This window comes from Antechinus flavipes, chromosome 5 (genome assembly GCF_016432865.1).
Source record: "Antechinus flavipes isolate AdamAnt ecotype Samford, QLD, Australia chromosome 5, AdamAnt_v2, whole genome shotgun sequence".
Classification (NCBI taxonomy): domain Eukaryota; kingdom Metazoa; phylum Chordata; class Mammalia; order Dasyuromorphia; family Dasyuridae; genus Antechinus; species Antechinus flavipes.
Window position 1 is genome coordinate 112,674,744 of NC_067402.1, and position 20,978 is coordinate 112,695,721.

The window sequence follows — 20,978 nt, forward strand, 5'->3', positions numbered from 1 at the left end:
TATTTTTCCCACATATTTTTAAAAGGTATCTATTTTCCATTATTTTGTCATTTGTTAGAGTGAATAGGAAATGGAAATTGTAAGTGAACCAATGAAAATTTAGTAGAAAGATAAAGCTTTTGTGGGCCCACAGATATAAGGCAAATATCCCTATAAGAAAATATAAAGTGAAAGTCCCATATATTTTAATTTAAGTTCATATAGTATTTAATATGTGTTTTTATTTCTTATACATATCTGTAGTCCAGGACCTGTTTTTTTTCCCCTTCACTTACCATCAATTAGAAGTTTCTATAAAAGCCTAATGTAATGGTAGCAGGGGGAAAAAAAAGATGCACTTATAAAGTTAACCAACTGATAATATTTGATTATGTTACCCCAGTTTATGCAGCTGTGCTATGTTTTCTATTAACTGGAAAAAAATACACATGTAAAGCTATGGAAAACTATTGAAAGTAAGACTTGGATACTGAACCTCAACGAATAATAATCAATAAGGATAACTCTAGGGCTAACAGAACAGAGAAGAGACACAGCCAGACCTGCATTTTAGAAAAGCCATTTTGCCACTCTGTGGCACTTCATAGTGGAGAGAGGAGAGATCAGAGGCAAGGAAACCAATTAGCAAAATATATCATAACAATTAAATTGGATGTGATGAGGGACTGAAGTAGGCCATGTGAATGGAAGGAAAGAGAGGAGTTAAAGAGATGACCTGGAGACTACAAAATTAGATGACTGGAAAAATCATGTTGCCTTGGACAGAGTAGAAAAGGAAGAAAAAAGGTTAGGTTAAAGAGAAAGAAAGAGTACTATTCTGTATATGCTAAATTTAAGATGCATTGTGCATATGATATGACATCTTAGAAATAAACTAGTCACTTTTTTCTCGTTATGAGCATTGGAAATAATGTTTTAATCTTAATTTCAAGGTGGGAGCAAAGGAAAGTGAATGAAACTTATGATAAATTACAACACAAATACACTGTAAGGTTATTTGATTTTTCTTACAGAATATGTCTCCAAATAGCATTGGCTGGTATGGTAGCTTCAAAAGATAATATTTTATTGGAAAAAAGAAAATCTTTCATTTGACTATTGCTTTTATACCTATGTTTCCTGATGAGGTATTTGCAATGCCTCAACAAGTATTCCTTTGAAGGACGGCAGAGTTTTAGTGACCAGAAGTCATCTAATCTCATCTTTGGAGAACAGGATTTGCCAGGATTTCCACCAAACAAATAATGAACCTACAATGGAAGGAACAAATGAGATTTCAAAATACTTTGCGTACTCAAAAATGTCCATATATCATAGTAAATTTAGGTATTTAAGTTTAGTGACTTAACCACTAAAGTCTACCAGAATTTCCTGGTAGTGACTACCAGAAAATTTCCTTACATCAGTAAACTAAACATTTTTTAAACAAGCTAAAATTTTCTGCACAAATTAACTCTCTATTCTCCTTAGTTAATTTGTGTAAAAGTTCTATTTCTATACCTCTCAAAGTCTCCATTTTGCTTGGCAAAATATGTGTTGCTGATAGCTACATAAATTTCTTTATGTATAAAGATAGTTTAAAAGACAAACAGAAAAGAAAATGAGACAACCCCTTCCTGAAGTAGTTTATACTTCAGTGTGTAACACTAAATTGGAAACAAGTTGAGAATTCATTTTTAAATGTCTAGACAAAAGCAGGTGCATAGCAATGTAGAAGTTAACATAAGGGGTTACAGGTTGTTCATCAAGTTCTCAGATCATCTAATGTTTATTGTGATAATACAAAAAAATAATACAGAGAGCCATAATAATAAAAGATAACTTTTTCACAAGTTTACAATCCAGCTAAGCAAGTACATAGAATATAAAACATATCAGAAAATAAAAATAGTATTTGTACATGAGAATATTTATTCCTGCTTCAGCATATTATGCTTTCACTTCTGGAAGCTGCTACCAGATGAAAAGTGGTTCTATTTCCAAGCTAGCCCTTGTAGCCATTTATGAAGGAAGCAATCCTTAGGGGAAATGGTTAAGTCCATAAGCCCCACAACTAGCAGTTACTCCCTCAGCCCTTTTTCTACTAAGCTCTTGTAGTTATCATTTACAGAAGTCGCTCTCCATCACTACCAATGTGAATTGCCCTAGCTAATATAGGAAGCTAGCCCAAGAGACAGAGAGGAGGCAGCATGTACCAGGAAGGCACTTCTCCCTGGGGGAGATAGAACAGAAATGACCTGAACCTGAGGGCCACACAGAAATAGCAATGTTCTAAAGACCACCGGTCCTCGCTTCATATAGCCAGTTTTTTGCTAAATCTTGTCATTTCTTTCCCCATTGCATATCCTGAACCCAACTCCATTCCATTCAAACAACCATTTAGTTTAGGGTTCTTATTACCTGTTGCCTGGACATCCTTTAATAATCTTCTAATTGGTTTCCTTATCTAAACAATCTCTTTCTCCACTTCACTCCACCCCATCTACTACAAAGCTGCCAATGAGATATTCCTGAAGCACAGGTCTGGCCATATCACTCTCCTACACAGTAAAAATTCTCACACATTCCCATCACTAGTGAAACATCTGTTTCACTTTTTATACAATTCTTTCCTTCACACTTTGGTTCGGCTAAATTGTTTCTCAAACATGACACTCCATCTCCTGCCTCTGTGCCCTGACACCAGGTGTCCCCCATTTCTCACATAAGCTTATACCTCACCTCTTAAAAAACCCTAGTTTTTGTGCTTCAGAAGCAATATCTACATGAAACCTTTCCTGACTCCTAGTTTTCCTTTCTCTTCCCAGGCACAAATAACTTTGTATTTATTTTGTCCATAATTGTATATGTTATTTCCCCTGAGAGAATATAAACTCCTGTAGGCAGGAATTGTTTCATTTTTGTCTTGTACTCCTAGTGCCAAGTACAAAGCAGGTATTTATTATTTTTGGCTGACTTGTAACTTAGTAGATAAATTTCGGAACATGTATGAAGCCCAGAAAGGTTAAATTACTTGCTCATAGTCACCAAGCCAGTATCAGAGAATAGATTTGAATTCAGCTCTTCTCAATGCACATTCAACACTTATCAATTACAGGATGCTGCCTCTTCCCCCCTCCTCCCCCCCACCCCCAATAATAAAAATAAGAAAATAAGAAGAGAGCCCTTTCTCATAAGAAAGTTTATAATCCAACTAAAGAAATACATATATTTTATAAAATAGACCAGAGACTATAAACAGCATATATAAAAAGCACCAAGAGAATATCAGAGCAAAGTAGTTACCACATGGGACTAAGTTAACTGAAAAAGATTCCTATAGGAGATATCTCAAGTTATGTCTTAGAAAGTGATGGACATAAACTTCATGTCAGCACCCTCACACCAACTTTTAGCTCTGTTTATATCAACTACCATTTTTGAAACAGGTTCTAAAACATGTTGGGCTTCAATAAGAGCTGGCAGGAATCAAAGACAACTTTCATACAGGATCATGAAACTGCAATTTTTATACCGTCAAAATAATTTTATTTTAATTATTTTCTTACAAAACTACCTCTTCTTCTAAGAAACCATATGGTTGTCCATATTTAGTTCCGCACAAACATCAATTTCTTTCAAGTAGGTGAAAACTGAACTTCTTTCGCCCTCACACTATATTCTGAGCCAAATTTCTACATCCAAAAAAATAGCTCCCTTAAAGCTTGGGACAAAACACATATTTTTGGCATCTTTCCAAGGAAATGTTCTTTTAAAGGAAGAGAATAAAATCCACAGCAAAAAAACAAAACAAAACAAAACAAAAAACCCCCCAAAAAACAAAACCAAAACCAAAACCTAACATTAAAATTTATAAGAGAATCTAGTGTGAGAATCATGTCTGTAAAATATGTAGAAAACAACACATCTTTTTAAATATAAGAATCTGAGAGGTAAAGATCTCTTAACTCTAAACATGACTTAAAAGACATTTATTAAAGTGATCCTGTAGATTGCAAAAAATAAGTTGTTGAACATGTATTAAAAAACTTTAAAATTCACTACTGAAAATCTGCTATCAATAATATTATTAATTTGCATTCCAATCCAGTTTAGGAACATTTATTAAATGTCTATTAGGTACAAGTTGCTAGGTACTGTATGTGAATACACATACACACACAATACACACACACACACACAAACAAATATAAATATAAACAAAGCAAATATATATACATAAATAAAAAACTCATTTCTTTCTTCTAGTTTTTTATTTTCCCCCCTAAGAATTCTTACATTAATATGCAAATTACATAGGTAATTTACCTTACCCTATGGTGTTTTACAGTTTATGAAGCACTTTACACACATTCATTAAAATTTTAGGCTTGCTAAACCCTTGCTAAAATAGCATGGATATTATTCTTTCCATTTTATAGATGAAAGAACTGAAGTTCTGCTAAGTTATGTTCCTTCTTCCAAGTCAAGAATAAGAAGTAATTCAAAAACAAGGTTGTCTTTATTTCTAAGTCCAGTGGCTCTAGTTTCTACTATGTTGCTTCTCCTTATCAATGATGTTAAAGGAGAAAAATAATGTCAGAGATGATTCTGAAACTAAATTGCTGGTAGAGGATTTTTAAAAAGAACAAAATAAAATTTCAACATTTATCTTTACTATTTATAGTTGTCTTGAGAATACACACTTTAAGATTATTTTTTTTTACCTATTATGTTTGGTGCAGTAAGGAAGAAAAGCTTCCAAACCATGAAGAGCTGGATTCAGTGGTGACTGACTGATTCTGGGCAAGTCATTTTGTTTTTTAGCTCTCCAAGTGAGAAAAAGTGACTTAAGTTTGTCATGATTTGAGCTTTAATTTAATTAGAAGTTGCAGAACAGCTATAGATCTGTACAACACTATCTTCAGCAGCAGTTCTCTACATTAAAGAAATTAGGATCTAAACCATTCACCCTCCTTCCAGAACAGCATTAATAATTGAATTTATGTATTAGAGAAAAAGTGCTAAAAATGGACAAGGTGATCTGAAAACATGTTGTAGAGGCCATAAAAAATTTACACAAAGCTAATCAAAATCTGATTCCAAAAGTGACAATATTTTTCACTTTTAATTTACTGAAATCCCATAATGATGTCCCAGCATAGCATAGAAATGCCCAGGATTCTAGGGCAATAGTGTTAAATTCATATCAAACTGGATCCTAGATCCAAGTTAGAAAATCACAAAGTAGTAACACTTATGTTGTACTGACTTTTTATATTTCTATGTAAATATTTCCCAATTATATTTTCACGTGGCTCACCCCATGAATTTTGACACCTCTGCTATAGGTAAATCAGATGATAGTAAACTTTGTTGGATCCTACCAAGCAGAAAAGGTTATAGGACTAATGATGGAAAATTCATCTGTCATCCAAGGGTAAGCCAACCTAACAATAACTATTAATAATTGGCTTTGAAGTTTATAAAATACTTTCTTCACAACAAACCTGAGGCAGATATTTTTAAAGGACACTGAACTCGGAGAGCTCAGATGAGTGAGAATTACTCTTTCAGAACTAGAAAAAACTTTTGAGGTGAGCCAATCTGATCCCTTCATTGTACCACTAAAGAAGCAACAGTAAGATAAGTGACTTCCTTATAATTACACAACTAGGAAACCTTAATACAATCTGGATAGAAACGCTGATCTCCTGTCTCCAGATTCTGTGGTCTTGAAATTCATCAAGAGAAGGTTAACCATAAGATGAATTTTGGGGCCACAACTATTCATGAAAAATATTATGATAAGGCTATGATTTGTCAGTGGAGCGAGTATTCAAATCATTGGGAACTGTAGATCCTTAAAAGTACTTTTAATCGTATTTAATTTAATCATAATTGTAATGGAAACATAGCTTGTAATTGTACATGATCTGATTAAGCAAATTAATTTTAGGGTTCCTATGGGAGCTTTCTATTAATCATATTGCCTATCAGCACACTTTTGGAAAAAAATTTTTTAAAAATGTTATGCTATTATTTGGATAAGACCAAATAAGAAAAAATTTGTTTAAAAGGAATATCAATAACTACATATTGCAATAAAAAGAATCTAGGAATTATTAGCCATAGTATTAATGGCATGCTACTTATATACAAGCTTTTCATTTATATATAAGCATTCTCTGAAATTTCAAAAATATTAACTAGTTTTCAATGACATTATGGAGTAGTGGCTTCTTGTAGAATAAAAATTATTTACTTTCAACTCAAGACTAAGATAAAGAACTCTTACTGAAATCCGATGTTGTTCTTTCACTTGTAGATGTCAGATCATGGCCCATTTATTCACTTTCTCTCCAACTAAGAGCAAGATTATTGGTTCTGTGAAAATACAAACCACTAAACTAGAGCTAATGGCTTTGTTAAGTCAAAAGAAATCTTTTGAAACACTTGAGCACTATTAGATGTCAGAAGCTATAAATTACCCTTGGCTTCATTGTTGTTACTGGGGCTGATAGAAGAGCAAATGACTCATTCCAACCAACAGAAGTATAAAAATGATTCCTTTGGATGAAAGTAAGAACTTATATGATTTATTTCCATGCAAACTAGAATTTACATCATATAATTATGAAAAAAAGAAAAACTCAACTTTTACCTGCTTTTGCAGAGATGGTAAAAGTTTCCCTTTGATACATCATTTATCAGTTGTGAGCAGCTGACAGGAAGTTTACAATTACTAAGAAAAAATATGTCCTATACCTCACAGTACTGTTAGCACTGATTGAATCCTAAAAAAGTTCAGGGAGAAAAAATATCAAATGCCATTCATGCTGCTTATATTTTTCTCCAATAAATTTTATGCAACCAAGAGAAACCCAATGGCCACAATACCTTGGGGAAGCTAGTTTGTAAGCCACAGATATTTTATCTGTAGGCAACACAACAGTACCTTGTGTAATTCATCATACACAAGTTGGTGGGCGAATCTTGGGCATGGTTCCTCTTCCTGTAGACTTTTACTGGGATTATCCTTTGCAGCTTGATCATTTTTATAGACACAAGACCTGCAAGACAAATTGCCATTAAAGCATTGCCTCAATAAAATTGGTGTTACAAACATACAGCAAATGGAATTCAAGCACATTAATAAAACTACATATTTAATGAGCAATTAATAAAACCAGATGCTGACAGATGGGAAATTCTATTTTTGTGTGATTTTTCTTTTTAAAAAATTTTATTGATATACTGGTTTTTACAACATCTTTTATTTCTTAGAAGACCCATACTTCCTCCATTTGCTCAGTGAGGCATCCCTTATTATAAAAGAAAAGAAAGAAGAAAGAAGCAGGTCAGCAAAACTAATAGATGAACCTTATGTAATGGAAGAAAGTATAAGCTACCAGTTCATTTTGAATTTCAGATCTTAATCAGAAAGGCAATCTTAAATTTCTCATTTAAGTTTGTTCCTAAAGCCCAAGGCCTCTTCAAGAATACTTAGAGAAGTAATATATAAGAATTCCAAATAGAAATCAGCACCTATTATAACATCTTCTAAACAGTAAGTGCTTAATAATATGCTAAATTGAAACAACTCATTTCCAGGGCATTTTCTAAGGTACTGAGAAAAAAAAAAAAAAAAACGTCTTTGGAAAGGTCAGAAAAAAAGAAATAAAAGGAATGTTTTGCTTAATGGAAATAAAAGGCTAGCATTTAGGTTCTTTTGCTTTTCCCTTACCAAATAAATGTCCTATTTTGAAAGTAGTTAATTTTCTTATTGCTGAGTCCTAGCCTAAATTATGTTGGGGTTTTTTGAACCTTCTGTATTCATTGGCGTGTCAGTTCATAGATCAAAGAATAATCAAAGAACCATCTAGGTAAACTCTTATCACTTTTCAGATGATGAAATTCAGTGATCAACCTGAGCGGGGAATACAAATCCAGGTCTTCTTACTCCCAGCCCAATATTCTTCTATGCTTACTTAAGCATGATGACAAATTTATTTTCATGTGTAAGACTTTTAGGTGCTATCCAGCAATGTATTCAATCTTTTCATCTCTCTACACAAAGTGTAAGGTATTTAATAAATATTTTAAAATCAAACTGTATTGTGTGGAAACTGGCACAAAAAAAGTACTAGCCTTTTACATGTATTTCTTTATAAATTAATAGATCTTCCATTCTTTCTCCTAAGACTGGATAGATGCCTATTACAAATGAGATTTGTCCTGGGATTTCAGCTCACGAAACTGTTTCTTACCAACTATTCCTCACAATGTCATAAATCCAGAAGGAATTCCTGACATTCTCTTCTCTCTTCTCTTTGTCTTTGCTGAGTCCAGACAGGACATGTATTTCATTCAGTTCTGGATCAATGGTTGCTCTCTGTGTAAAACCTGTCATTGGGACTATTAAATGGGAAGGAAAAATAACAGAAATTCATATTAGATAATGGGTACAACGCCAAAAAATGAATTCTAAGAAGACAAATACACTTGTTTCTTGACTTAGTGGGGAAAGGGGGGAAAATTGAGCAAAGAGAACAATTTGCTATTTGGATCACTTTTGATAAAAGGCAAATGTTCAAATGTCCAATTTACAGGCTGAAAATAAGAATCCAAATCTGGACTTGAAAGAAGTAAATCTTGATGAAAGGTAGAGAGAGGGGCACATTCAAGTTCTTATAATTCATATAAGTCCACTAAGAACAGTTTTCTGTGTTTTTTGTTTTGTTTTGGACTATGATTTTAATGGTTTAGGAACTCTAAGCATGAGAAAAAAAATCCCTCTACTAATAGTTATACGACACTTTTTTTTTTTTTTCAAATTTTATACAACTGAGAGGAAACCAATAGCCAAAATATCTTGGGGGAGGCTAGTTTGTATGCCATTGATATTTTATATGTAGACAACACATAGTATCTTATATAATTCATCAAACATATTGGTAGATGATTCTTGGGCATGGTTTCTCTTCCTGAAAACTTTTACTGGGATTATACATGATACGTATATATATATATATACACATACGTATGTATAATAGTGCTTTAAACAATGAAAGGCTAAAGATCACAGAACCAATACATGTCCAAGGTGGGACCTGAACCAGTTATTATGTGCACATACCCACATCCACTTATCATGCTGAAATACATCCAAATTGAGAAGTGGAGAATGTTTCATGTCAAAAGAATAAAGGAGGGTTGAAAACACACACACACACACACACACACAGACACACACACACAAATATCGTAGTACAGAAATATATCTAAACTCAGGAAAATGATAGGGGTATGTTGAACGAACACACACACACACACACACACACACACACACCCCTACCATTTTCCTGAGTTTAGATATATTTCTGTACTATGATATTTGTGTGTGCACGCGTGTATGCATTTAAAGTGTCTATGTGTGTGGAAGAAACAGGCAGGGAGCAAAATAATGAAGTGGGAATAATTTAAAGCAAAACAAACTTCATGATTTTAAAAAAGGAAATCAGAAGTGGGAGAGGACAAAGAATCAAAATCTAAAAGTTGACCTTAGACTGACTCTTAGGTGAAGAATGGCTGAACAAATTTTGACTATAAATGTAATGGACTATTATTACCAATTGTTAGGAATACAAAAGAGAGACTGTCAGAGAATCCTTAGTTGTCTGAACTGAAACAAGAGTGAAATGAAGAGAATCAGGAGAATAATTTATATAAGAACAATACTGAAAAACAATTTTTAAAGTCTTAAGAATTCTGATCAACACAATTGTCAACCATGTCTCCAGAATACCTCCGATGAAGCAAGCTAATCACCTCCTGACAAGAGAGGAGATGGACATAAGGTGCAGAAACACATGGCCACCATGTGGGTTTGTTTGATTTGATGATGCTTATTTGTTTTGAGGCTTTTTTTCTTGAGTCAATGATAGAGGCACAGAGAAAAAGACAGAGAGACAGAGAGGGATAGAGGGAGAGACAGAATTAATAGTGACACACACACACACACACACACAAGATGGCCAAGAAAACATTTTAAAATGTGCAAAAAAAACCAGAGAACTTTTATAAATGTTGAGTATTTCTTCATAATATTTTTAGGTGTCCAATTTTTTAAAAATTACATTTTGTTTTTAATTTAGAAAGGCAGCATAGCATAATGGAAATGGAGTTCTTCAAAGCCTAGAAGATGGGATCAAACCTAATAAAAGTTGAATATGTAACCACATAGATAAATTCCATGTTTCTTAGTGTATAAAATGCTTGAGAAGTGCCTCATTGCTCTACTGTGAGGAAACAAGTTTATTTCACTATCTGTAGTTTCTTAATTACCCAGATTCTGGCTTCCTTTAGTGATTTTAAAAATTTACATTTTTATAGTTGTTGTATATATTTTAATGGGATGATATTCTGTTTTATTTATATGTCAGTTTTTTTAAAATTTAACTCCCAAATGATGGCAATGTTGTTAATAGTCTTTTCTTACCAATAAAAGTATACATACATACATATATACATATATTTTGGGCCTTTTTTTTTTTTTTAAATCTCCTTAGGTTATACGAACAATTAGTTTAAAGGGAAAAGTAGGTTAAACAGATAGGAAAACTTTAGTCCCTTTTTAAACTCAAAATTGCAAATTGTTATCTCAGATCAACTTCTAGCTCCAAATAAGGATATTATTATGCCTGTCTTCCCAAAGATGTATTAACATTGAATATTCTTGTCTTTTGTATCATCTTTGACAAACTATAAGAAGTGAGGTAAAACCTCAGGGCTGTTTTAATTTTTATTTATCTTACCATTAATTATTTGAGCATACTTTCAAAGACCTTTTCTAGTTTGTAAGAATTTTAAAATTTCTTTTTTCATGTCCTCTGATCATCTAATCAGTGGAAACTGCTCTTGGCCTTATATAGCTTTGTCAGTTGTCTATTTTTGGCTCTTAGACTTCTGTTAGTGTTATTTGGAGCAAAAATTTTTTTCCTTATTACAAGAATTTCTCTTTGCCCATTTTATCTTAAATTAAAAAAACTAAGCTTATTTTTTCTCAATTAACAAATATCTGCACTTTTTTTCCAACCCCAACCTTCCTGTCCAAAACTTATTTCTCATTCAATCTATTTAGATCATCACTTCTCTGTAAGAATGTAGGAAGCACAGTATGTAAATCATTAATCTTCTAAAATTGTGGTTGATCATTACATCAAAGAGAGTCAAATTTTCCAAAATTGTTCATTTTTATAATGTTATAGTCTAAATTATTCTCCTGATTCTTCTGTTCATTTTTCTCAGTTTAAAGTGAGGTTCACGTGATCCCTGCTCTTACTGAAGCCCCTTGAAAATGTGAAATTAAGTTCACCAATTGTATCCTTCCCCTAATCTCTCTGCTTTCCTTCTTCTTTAAGGTAAAACCTAAAAAAGAAAAAATTCCAAGGTCACCAGTCTATGGTTCATTTTTCTCCCCTCCCTACAATGCAACAACTGATCTTTAAAAGACTTTTCTGATAGCACTGATAGTGGAATTCTGAACTGATCCAACCATTCTGAAAAACAATTTGGAACTATACCCAAACAGTTATAAGGTTGTACATATTCTTGTATAATTACATACTATACTACTGTACATACAGTAACATTATTGCTAGGTCTGTATTCCAAAAAGATCAAAGAAAAGCAGCTCTTTTTGTTGTGGCAAATAAATTTTTTTTGACTGTTCTAGGATTTTTTTTTAAATTAAAGCTTTTTATTTACAAAACATTTGCATGGGTAATTTTCCAACCATTGACCCTTGAAAAGTCTTCTGTTCCAAATTATCTCCTCCCCCCCTTTACAGATGGCAGACAGTCCAATATATGTTAAATACATTAAAATATATGTTAAATCCAATATATGTATACATATTTATACAGTTATCTTGCTGCACAAGAAAAATTGGATCAAGAAGGAAAAAAAAAAACTGGGAAAGAAAACAAAATGCAAGCAAACAGAAAGAGCAGAACCAGAACATGGTACACAGTAATAGCATTACTGTATAGTTATCAACTGTGAATGCTTCAATTATTCTCAGCTATATAATGATCCAAGACCATTTGAAGACTTATGATAAAAAATACTATCCATCTCTAGACAAAGAATTGATGGAGTTTAAAAGCAGATTGAAGCACACTTTTAAACTTTTTCTTTATTTTATTGATAGGTTTATTTTATCTGTATTTTCCTTCATAACATGACTAATATGGAAATGTTTTACAAGAGTACACATATATAATCTAGGAAAAAGGAAGAGTGGAGGGAGAGAATTTGGAACTCAAAATTTTTAAAAAATCAAATGTTATAAATTGTTTTTACATTATAACTGGGGGAAAATATTAATTAAAAAAAAAAAAAAGGATTTACTGAAATCTGCATAGAGACCAGCCTCAGTTCTCTAGATGAATTTCTCCAGCAAAACCATCTTCATATAGTTTACACAATGCACCTCACAATGCATTACACTAATATAAAGATAAGTATAACTAAAAAGAGGCATCTTTAGGTTTTTCTGTAAAAGGAAATTTGTTCAGGAACAAATTACTAAAATTTCTTTAAAACGTTAAAAAAAAGTTTGTGATACTGTTTTCATTGACACATAGAATTTATTGTTCCAGTATTCACATAAAATATAAGAATTTGTAATTGTAATAACTACAAAGGTGAAGATTTTTTACATGCAATATTAAAATATTTTAGGTTTATCACCCCAGGGATACAGATAAGAATGTAAATACAGAGATATGAAATGCTGTGGCTGGAAGATTTGAGTCAATATATTACTTATACATTTCCATGTTAGTGACTTATTGTACAAAGTTTACAAATAGTTCTTTCTAAATCAATTCCAATCCCAATCCCTACTCATAATCCAAAAATTGCACAAAAGGAAAACAAAAGTATTCAATCTCTTTATCCACAGTTGAGCATTCAAGCTATTTCTAAAACAAGAAAACAAATACTAAGTATCCTTCCTCAAATATAAGTTTTTTTAAACAAATTATTGCTTTAATAAATGACAGAAGTCACTCCTGTGTACTTCAAATACATTTTTTTACTAATGGGAAATGAATGTGAAATCACATAGTACTATTTCTCAAAAAAAAAAAAAAAAAAAAAAGAAAAGAAACTGGAGGAGTTCCTTTTTTGCTATCCTAATGAACAATTTCTTCTTCTTCTTTTTTTAAATAACTTTTTTATTGCTAGAACGCATGCCAGGGTAATTTTTTACAGCATTATCCCTTGCATTCACTTCTGTTCCAATTTTTCCCCTCTCTCCCTCCACCCCTTCCCCCAGATGGCAAGCAGTCCTTTACATGTTGAATGGGTTACAGTATATCTGTGCAGAACCGAACAGTTTTCTTGTTGCACAGGGAGAGTTGAATTCAGAAGGTATAAATAACCCAGGAAGAAAAACAAAAATGCAAGCAGTTTATATTCATCTCCCAGTATGAACAATTTCTTCTTGATTAAAAGGGTGACTAAACTGTAACAAGGTCAACATAATGAAAAGTTCAACCAAAATTTTAAATGAAATGCAATATTAAATGTGTGTGTGCAAATATATACACAGAAATAAAGGGGGAAAAAAGGGATTTTTCATACATACCCTCACTCTAATAATTATTAGAAGAGTGTTATTTCTTCCCTTTTACCAAAACACCAAGATTTATATGTAGAAATATAGTTTAACATGGATAAGAAAAGAAACTTAAGTCTTTAAATTTTGCTGCTAGGAAACATAACTGAGTACCAGAGACTTTACCAATCTTTATAAATTGACCCAGAAAGAAAAATGACACAGAATAAGTAAACAAATATCACATGTTAGTCATGAACACATTCTGAAAGGATGATTGTCTGGGGAAACAGGATTAAGAATTATATAACAATTACTCTTGCCAACCCATTTTCATAGAAACTCTTTAGGAGATGATGATGATAACCCTCCCATCCCTTCAACTTTTTATTCTATTATTAAAAATTTGAAAACTTTCAATAGCATAGTTGACATGAAACAAAATGACTGGATATTTTATATCACACATATTGCCCTCCCCCACCCCTCCCAGAAATACAAATAAGCCAGTCATTCTTAAAAAGCTAAACAAAGTTTTACAGAAGTAAATGGAGGAGTAGGAAAAAGTTTTTCTCATTTTACACTAGCCCCATTAGATAAATCAGCTTTTTATGAAGACAAAGAAGGTAAAAAAGAACCACAAATTAAGAATTTAATCTACCATCACAGCACTATTCTAGATCAGCATTCTAACAAACAGAAATAGTATTATTAGAAAGTACAATTAGGAGATTTGGAATTTTTACTACAAATTCAAATACTATAGAATGTCAGGTAATATGTGAGTTTCAAAGATAGGATATATTTTTTAAACCAAAACTTGATTATCTAATGAAGAAATAAAACTGCTAAATACCTTGATAAATGATCTTGATTAATGATCACTGCTTTTAAGTTTTTATTGATTTTTTTTTTAACATCTCATAATATCCCAGTATCTTTTATTTCCCTCCCAAAGAGTCATTCCAAAATAACAAATCTTTCAATGACAAAAAGAAAAAAAAAATTACCAAAAAAGTCTAGAAATATGTGTAGCTATTATGGACCTTCCACCTATACAAAAGGGTAGAGTGTGTATATCTACTCAAAGCTTTTTTGGGAAACTAAGTTTGTTATTTATAATTTTACAGCGTTTTATTTTTGATTTTTTATTATGGTGGTTCTTTCCATTTTTATTGTTGTAGTGACTGTGTATGTTATTTTCTTAGTTCTGCTTACTTCACTCTATTATATAATTAAGAGCTTCCATGCTTCCATGTTCATTACATTTATCCTTTCTTATAGAACAATTACATTAACGTACCACAATTTGTTTTATCATTTCCCAACTGCTAGGTATCAATTGTTTCCAAATCTTTGCTATTGCAAAAAAAAAAGTACTACTGTAAATATTTTGACATATATTACTTTCTACTCACTGACCTCTTTAGGATATAAACCTACAGAATTCTGAATCAGAACATTTTGGTATGCAATTTCAAATTTTGAGGAAAAAGTGAATAAAATGTCAACCTACTTTGATAAAGATTCTACTTCTTAGAACACATACAGAGAAAGTCAGTAATTAAAGGAAAGGTCCTATATATTTATAAAAAAATTATAGCAGCAGTTTTTGTAGTACAACAGAACCGGAAGTAAAGTAAATGCCCTCTAATAAGGAAATGGCTAAACAGAGTAGTACATAAATGTACCAGTGAGGTGCTCTAAGAAATGCTGAATATAAAAACTTTTTAAAAAAGGAAGTGTTAAACAAATTCCAAGTAAAGTAAGCAGAAGCAGGAAAATTACATAAAATGAATACAGCAATGTAAATGGAAAGAATGGTAAATTCTTGCAAAATTAGAAAGATCAAGCTTGGGCCATAAAAAGATATCTACTTCTCTACAGAGGTAAAATCAGATTTGTTCAACATTTTTCTGCTGAAGATTTTCCCTTCTCTCTTCCCCCCCCCCCCATTATATAGGAAGATTCTCTGGGAGAGAGAGATATAATTAATTAGCTTTAATTGTTTAAATAAAATTTCCAATTTCTTTAAACAAAATCATTTGCCTTTATTTTGTCTTATCAATATGTGCTCTGAAACATAAACATCCAAAAATGTAACCTGTTCCCTGGGAGAACACAGTTTATAACAAACCAAATTGTCAAATTAAAGGTTTAGATCATATTATACTAATACTGAAGAAAATAGCACACAGCCTCAGAAGGTTAGATGAGATGAAATTTGAGAGGTTTTAAATATTTATTTCTTGCTACCAAAAAGAAAAATTAAACTAAAGTTTCTTTGGAACATTAGACATTCTGGCTTAGATAACCCAGTATACAATGATGATAAGTGAAATTTGTATGAAATCTGATGCTAAATATGACTAAGTAACATAAAACTACAAGAAGTCAAAATTCTACAAATGCATAAGTGTAACACCTAATTTGAGATGTAACAATCCAACTAATTTTCTCCTTTGGTTTCAACAGTAAGATCTGAAAAAAAATCACAGTGACTCATTAATAGTAATTTCTAACAAATAATGAAGATTACTTAACCACAGCAAAATATGATAATTACATGGTAATCCTTTTAAAATACTATTATTTACACTGGTATTTCCCTGTATAGTTAATATGTTTTTTAACAATCATTCATCTAAAATCATTGAGGAATTACAGTAGTGCATTTTATATTACTTTGTCATCATCTTCCATAATCAGTATTTTAAACTAACCTGTGAAATACTAAATCATTAAAAGGTCATTTTAAAAATAACATATTCTTTTGATTAAGTACTGCTCCAATGTCTCATCATGGCATGAAATTGACTCTCACTTCTTTTTCTCCCCAACATTTTTAATGTCTTTTGTTTTTCTTTCACATCAGTCATTTCCTCTACAATGAATCTCTCCTCATAAGAAAAAAAAAAAAAACAATTAAGCCAAATTGGCTAACAAAGCAATTAAGTCTGACTAAATATGCTACACTTCACACTCACATAATTCTCTATCTTACTAAAAAGAAGGGATTTATTACATCCTCTGTCCTCTGGATCTAAAATTATTCACCTCAATTCATTTGAGTTCATCTGCCTTACAGTGTTGTTTTAATTTAAAAAATTATTGTCATGAATATGTACTCTTGGGTCTTCTGTTTTTCTTTTTAATAATATATATACACATACACATATATACTTATACATAATAATACATATACACATACACTCATAAATACATATTGTACATATAGTACAAATCTCCCATTTCTCTGAATTCCTTATATACCCTGTTGATTATAGTGAAAGAATATTTTATTGCCATCATTTAAATCTGCTGGTTTAGTGATTCTGAGTTCCCAAAAGCTATGCCTGGAGAGTTCAAATTATGATAGATTGGCATTTTATGTTTTGTTTTGTTTTGAAATACCAAAAAAGTTAACCAGTATCTTTTTTCCCCCCTTTCCAAGAAAGCCACCCAATATAACAAAATATATATTTTTTAATTTATTATTTTTTAAAATAAGTTTTTATTGACAGAACCCATGCCAGGGTAATTTTTTACAGCATTATCCCTTGCACTCACTTCTGTTCCGATTTTTCCCTTCCCTCCTTCCACCCCCTCCCCCAGATGGCAAGCAGTCCTTTACACGTTAAATAGGTTACAGTACATCCTAGATACAATATATGTTTGCAGAACCGAACAGTTCTCTTGTTGCAAAGGGAGAATTGGATTCAGAAGGTATAAATAACCTGGGAAGAAAAACAAAAATGCAAGCAGTTTATATTCATTTCCCAGTGTTCTTTCTTTGAGTGTAGCTGCTTATGTCCATCATTGATCAACTGAAACTGAATAAGCTCTCTTTATCGAAGAGATCCACTTCCATCAGAATACATCCTCAAACAGTATCATTGTTGAGGTATATAATGATCTCCTGGTTCTGCTCATTTCACTTAGCAGCAGTTCATGTAAGTCTCGCCAGTCCTCTCTGTATTCATCTTGCTGGTCATTCCTTACAGAACAATAATATTCCATAACATTCATATACCACAATTTACTCAACCATTCTCCAATTGATGGACATCCATTCATTTTCCAGCTTCTAGCCACTACAAACAGGGCTGCCACTAACATTTTGGCACATACAGGTTCCTTTCCCTTCTTTATGATCTCTTTGGGGTATAAACCCAGTAGAAACACTGCTGGATCAAAGAGTATGCACAGTTTGATAACTTTTTGAGCATAGTTCCAAATTGCTCTTCAGAATGGCTGGATGTGTTCACAATTCCACCAACAATGTATCAGTGTCCCTATTTTCCCACATCCCCTCCAACATTCCACATTATCTTTCCCTGTCATTCTTGCCAATCTGACAGGTGTGTAGTGGTATCTCAGAGTTGTCTTAATTTGCATTTCTCTGATTAATAATGATTTGGAGCATATTTTCATATGTCTATAAATAGTTTCAATTTCTTCGTCTGAGAATTGTCTATAACAAAATATTTTTAAAGAAAAAAAATAATCAGCATAACAAATAAATCTGAAAATAGTACAGTGAACTACACTAATGGACTTTTCACCTCTGCAAATGACTGGGGGTAGGGTGAAGTGTGGTCTTCTCAGATCTCTTATTTTATAAGGTTTTGTTTTTTTTTTTTTGTAATTTTGTAACTTTCAATTTTGATTTTTTGTGGGTGTTCTCTTCATTTACATTATTGTATTATTAGTGTATGTTGTTTTCTTAGCTCAGCTTGCTCTATCACTTCATGTAAGTTTTCTTTCATATTCATTTGGACAATAATATTCTATTATATTCATGTACTACAATTTGTTTAACCATTCTCCATTTGATGGGCATCTATTCCATTTCCAATTTTCTGCTATAGAAAAAGTGCTGCTATAAATATTTTGGGACATATGGGCATTTTATTCTTATAATAGCCTCCTTGGAAAATAAGCCCATTTATGAAATCTCTAGGTTAAACATGTAGATATTTTAGTCAATTTATATTTAATCCTAAAATGTTTTCTAAAAAAGCCACATTGATTTACAACTCCATCAATAATGTGACTATCTATAAATTCCCTAACACTATTTTCATATTTTATTTTATTTATTTTTTTTTTTTGTGGCCAAGTTAGAAGGTGTAAAGAGAAATTTCAAGGTTGTTTTGATGTGCATTTCTTATGTTATTCATAATTTGGAACTTTTAATCATGTGGTAGTTTGTAGATCTTCTTTTGAAATTTTTTTCATATCCTTTGACCAGTCTTATTGAAGGAAGACTTTTGGTCATACAAATACCAAAATCTGTATTTCAGTTATTTGTTTTTCTTGGATGCCAACCCCTTATCTAAGAAAATTGGTAGAATTTTTTCCCCCCATTCCACACCACACTTTCTCTAGTATGTCCCAGACACAGCTTTATGCTGAAAGCTTCCTATGCCCCATGAAAACTCACACTGAATATATTCTCCCCTACTGTAAAACTCTTCATCTAATTAATAGGATCATTTCAGAACCTGTTTTAAGGAGACAGCAAGGCTTCATGTTTTATATCTTCATGTCTCTCTCTCCAGACTGCCCATGAGGCTCTCTAGACTTTCCTTACTATTATATCCCCTCTTTCAGCTTCCTTTTTCTGTTTGTCTTCCATCAGAACATAAGCTTTAAGGAGAGGGTGTGCCTTCAAATTTATGCTTGCATTTATATTTCCAAGAACTGACACATACAAGAGCTTAAATAAATGCTTGTTGCCTGCTTCTCTATTCTACTGTAGTGGCAATATATATATATATATTTTTTTTCCTGAAGGTAAATTTCTTTCTCATCTAATCTATTCAACTCATCTACCTCCTATACTTTTTTTAACCAATACCAAGTGGCTTTGATAATTATTGTTTTATAATATAGCCTGAGATTTGGAAGTGTCATTCCCCCTTCAATGTAACTTACTTTTATTATTCCCTTGATATTCTAAATAATTTTTCATTCCAGATGAATTTTAATATGATTTATCAAGTTCTGTGTAGCATTCTTTTGCTAATTTCATCAGTATGACATTAAAACTGTGAATAAAACTTGAGTATTGTCCTTTTTATTATAGTATCACGACCAAGTCAAGAGTACTAAATATTCCTCCAACTATTTTAACTTGTTTATTATTTTTCTTTTTCTTTTTTAAAAATTAAATTAAATTAAATTTATTTTCTTTTTTATTTTCAAAACATATGCAAGGATAATTTTTCAACGTTGACCCTTGCAAAACCTTGTGTTTCAGATTTTCCCCTTCTTCCTCCTTTCCTCTAGATGGCAAGTAATCCAATATATGTTATATATGTTAAATCCAATATGTGTAAATATATTTATATAATTCTCTTGTTGCACAAGAAAAATCAGATCAAAAAGGAAAGAAAATGAGTAAGAAAACAAAATGCAAATGAAGAACAGCAAAAAGAATAAGACTGTTACATTGTGGTTCACACTCAGTTCTCACAGTTCTCTCTCTGGGTGTAGATGGTTCTCTTCATCATAAGATCATTGGAACTGGCATCAATTATCTCATTGTTAGAAAGATTCAAGTTCATCAGAATTGATAGTCATATAATATTGCTGTTGCCGTGTACAATGATCTCCTGGTTCTGCTCATTTCACTTCGCATCATTTCATATAAGTCTCTCCAGGCTTCTCTAAAATCATCCTTTTGATCGTTTCTTATTTTTCTAAAGAATATTTTATGACTGAATTTATATAAGGATTTTGCATGATATGATGGCAGACCAACTTTCAAGTACTTTATGCATCATGCAATTATTTTGAATGGCATTTCATTTCCCATTATTGTCTTTCAGATGGTTATTACATAATAACTAGCATTAATATAGCACTTTGTTACTTACAAAATACTTTACAAATATCTTATTTCAACCTCACAACTATGGGAGGTAGTGTTAATATTATTACCATTTTGGAGATGAAAGAACAGAGATTAAGCTGCCCAAATCACACACAAAGGAAATGTTTGAGACTGCACCTGAACTTAGACCTTCCTGACTCTAAGTCTAAGATTTTACCCATTCAACTACTGATCAGACTGCTATAATTTTATTGACTTTTGTGGGTTTATTTTGTAGCTTGTATATTGCTAAAGTTACTGTCTTAATTAGTATTTTTCCTAATTCTCTGGAATTTTCTAATTAAACCATTGTTATAGAAGAACTCTCCTCTTTTTGTTTAGTCATTTTTTAGTCGTGTCTGACTCTGTGACCCCATTGGGTCAGTAGTGGTTGTTTTGGAGAGACACTGGAGGAGTTTACTCTTTCCTTCTCCAGCTCATTTTACAAATAAAAAAATTGAAGAAAAGAAAGTTAAGTGACTTGCTGAGAGT

The 20,978-nt window shown here is 31.9% G+C and overlaps 1 protein-coding gene across 2 annotated transcripts in view; it reads right to left on the reverse strand.

Annotated features, from left to right (window-relative positions):
• Positions 1–20,978, reverse strand: part of MKLN1 (muskelin 1) — a 230,532-nt gene that overhangs the window by 25,270 nt on the left and 184,284 nt on the right. For both annotated transcript variants that reach the window (XM_051962233.1, XM_051962232.1), the window contains exons 13-15: positions 8,250–8,397; positions 6,938–7,052; positions 1,111–1,250 (exon numbers count right to left, since the gene is read on the reverse strand). In XM_051962233.1, coding sequence (XP_051818193.1) covers positions 1,111–1,250; positions 6,938–7,052; positions 8,250–8,397 — 403 coding nt within the window. The remainder of the gene's footprint in view (positions 1–1,110; positions 1,251–6,937; positions 7,053–8,249; positions 8,398–20,978) is intronic.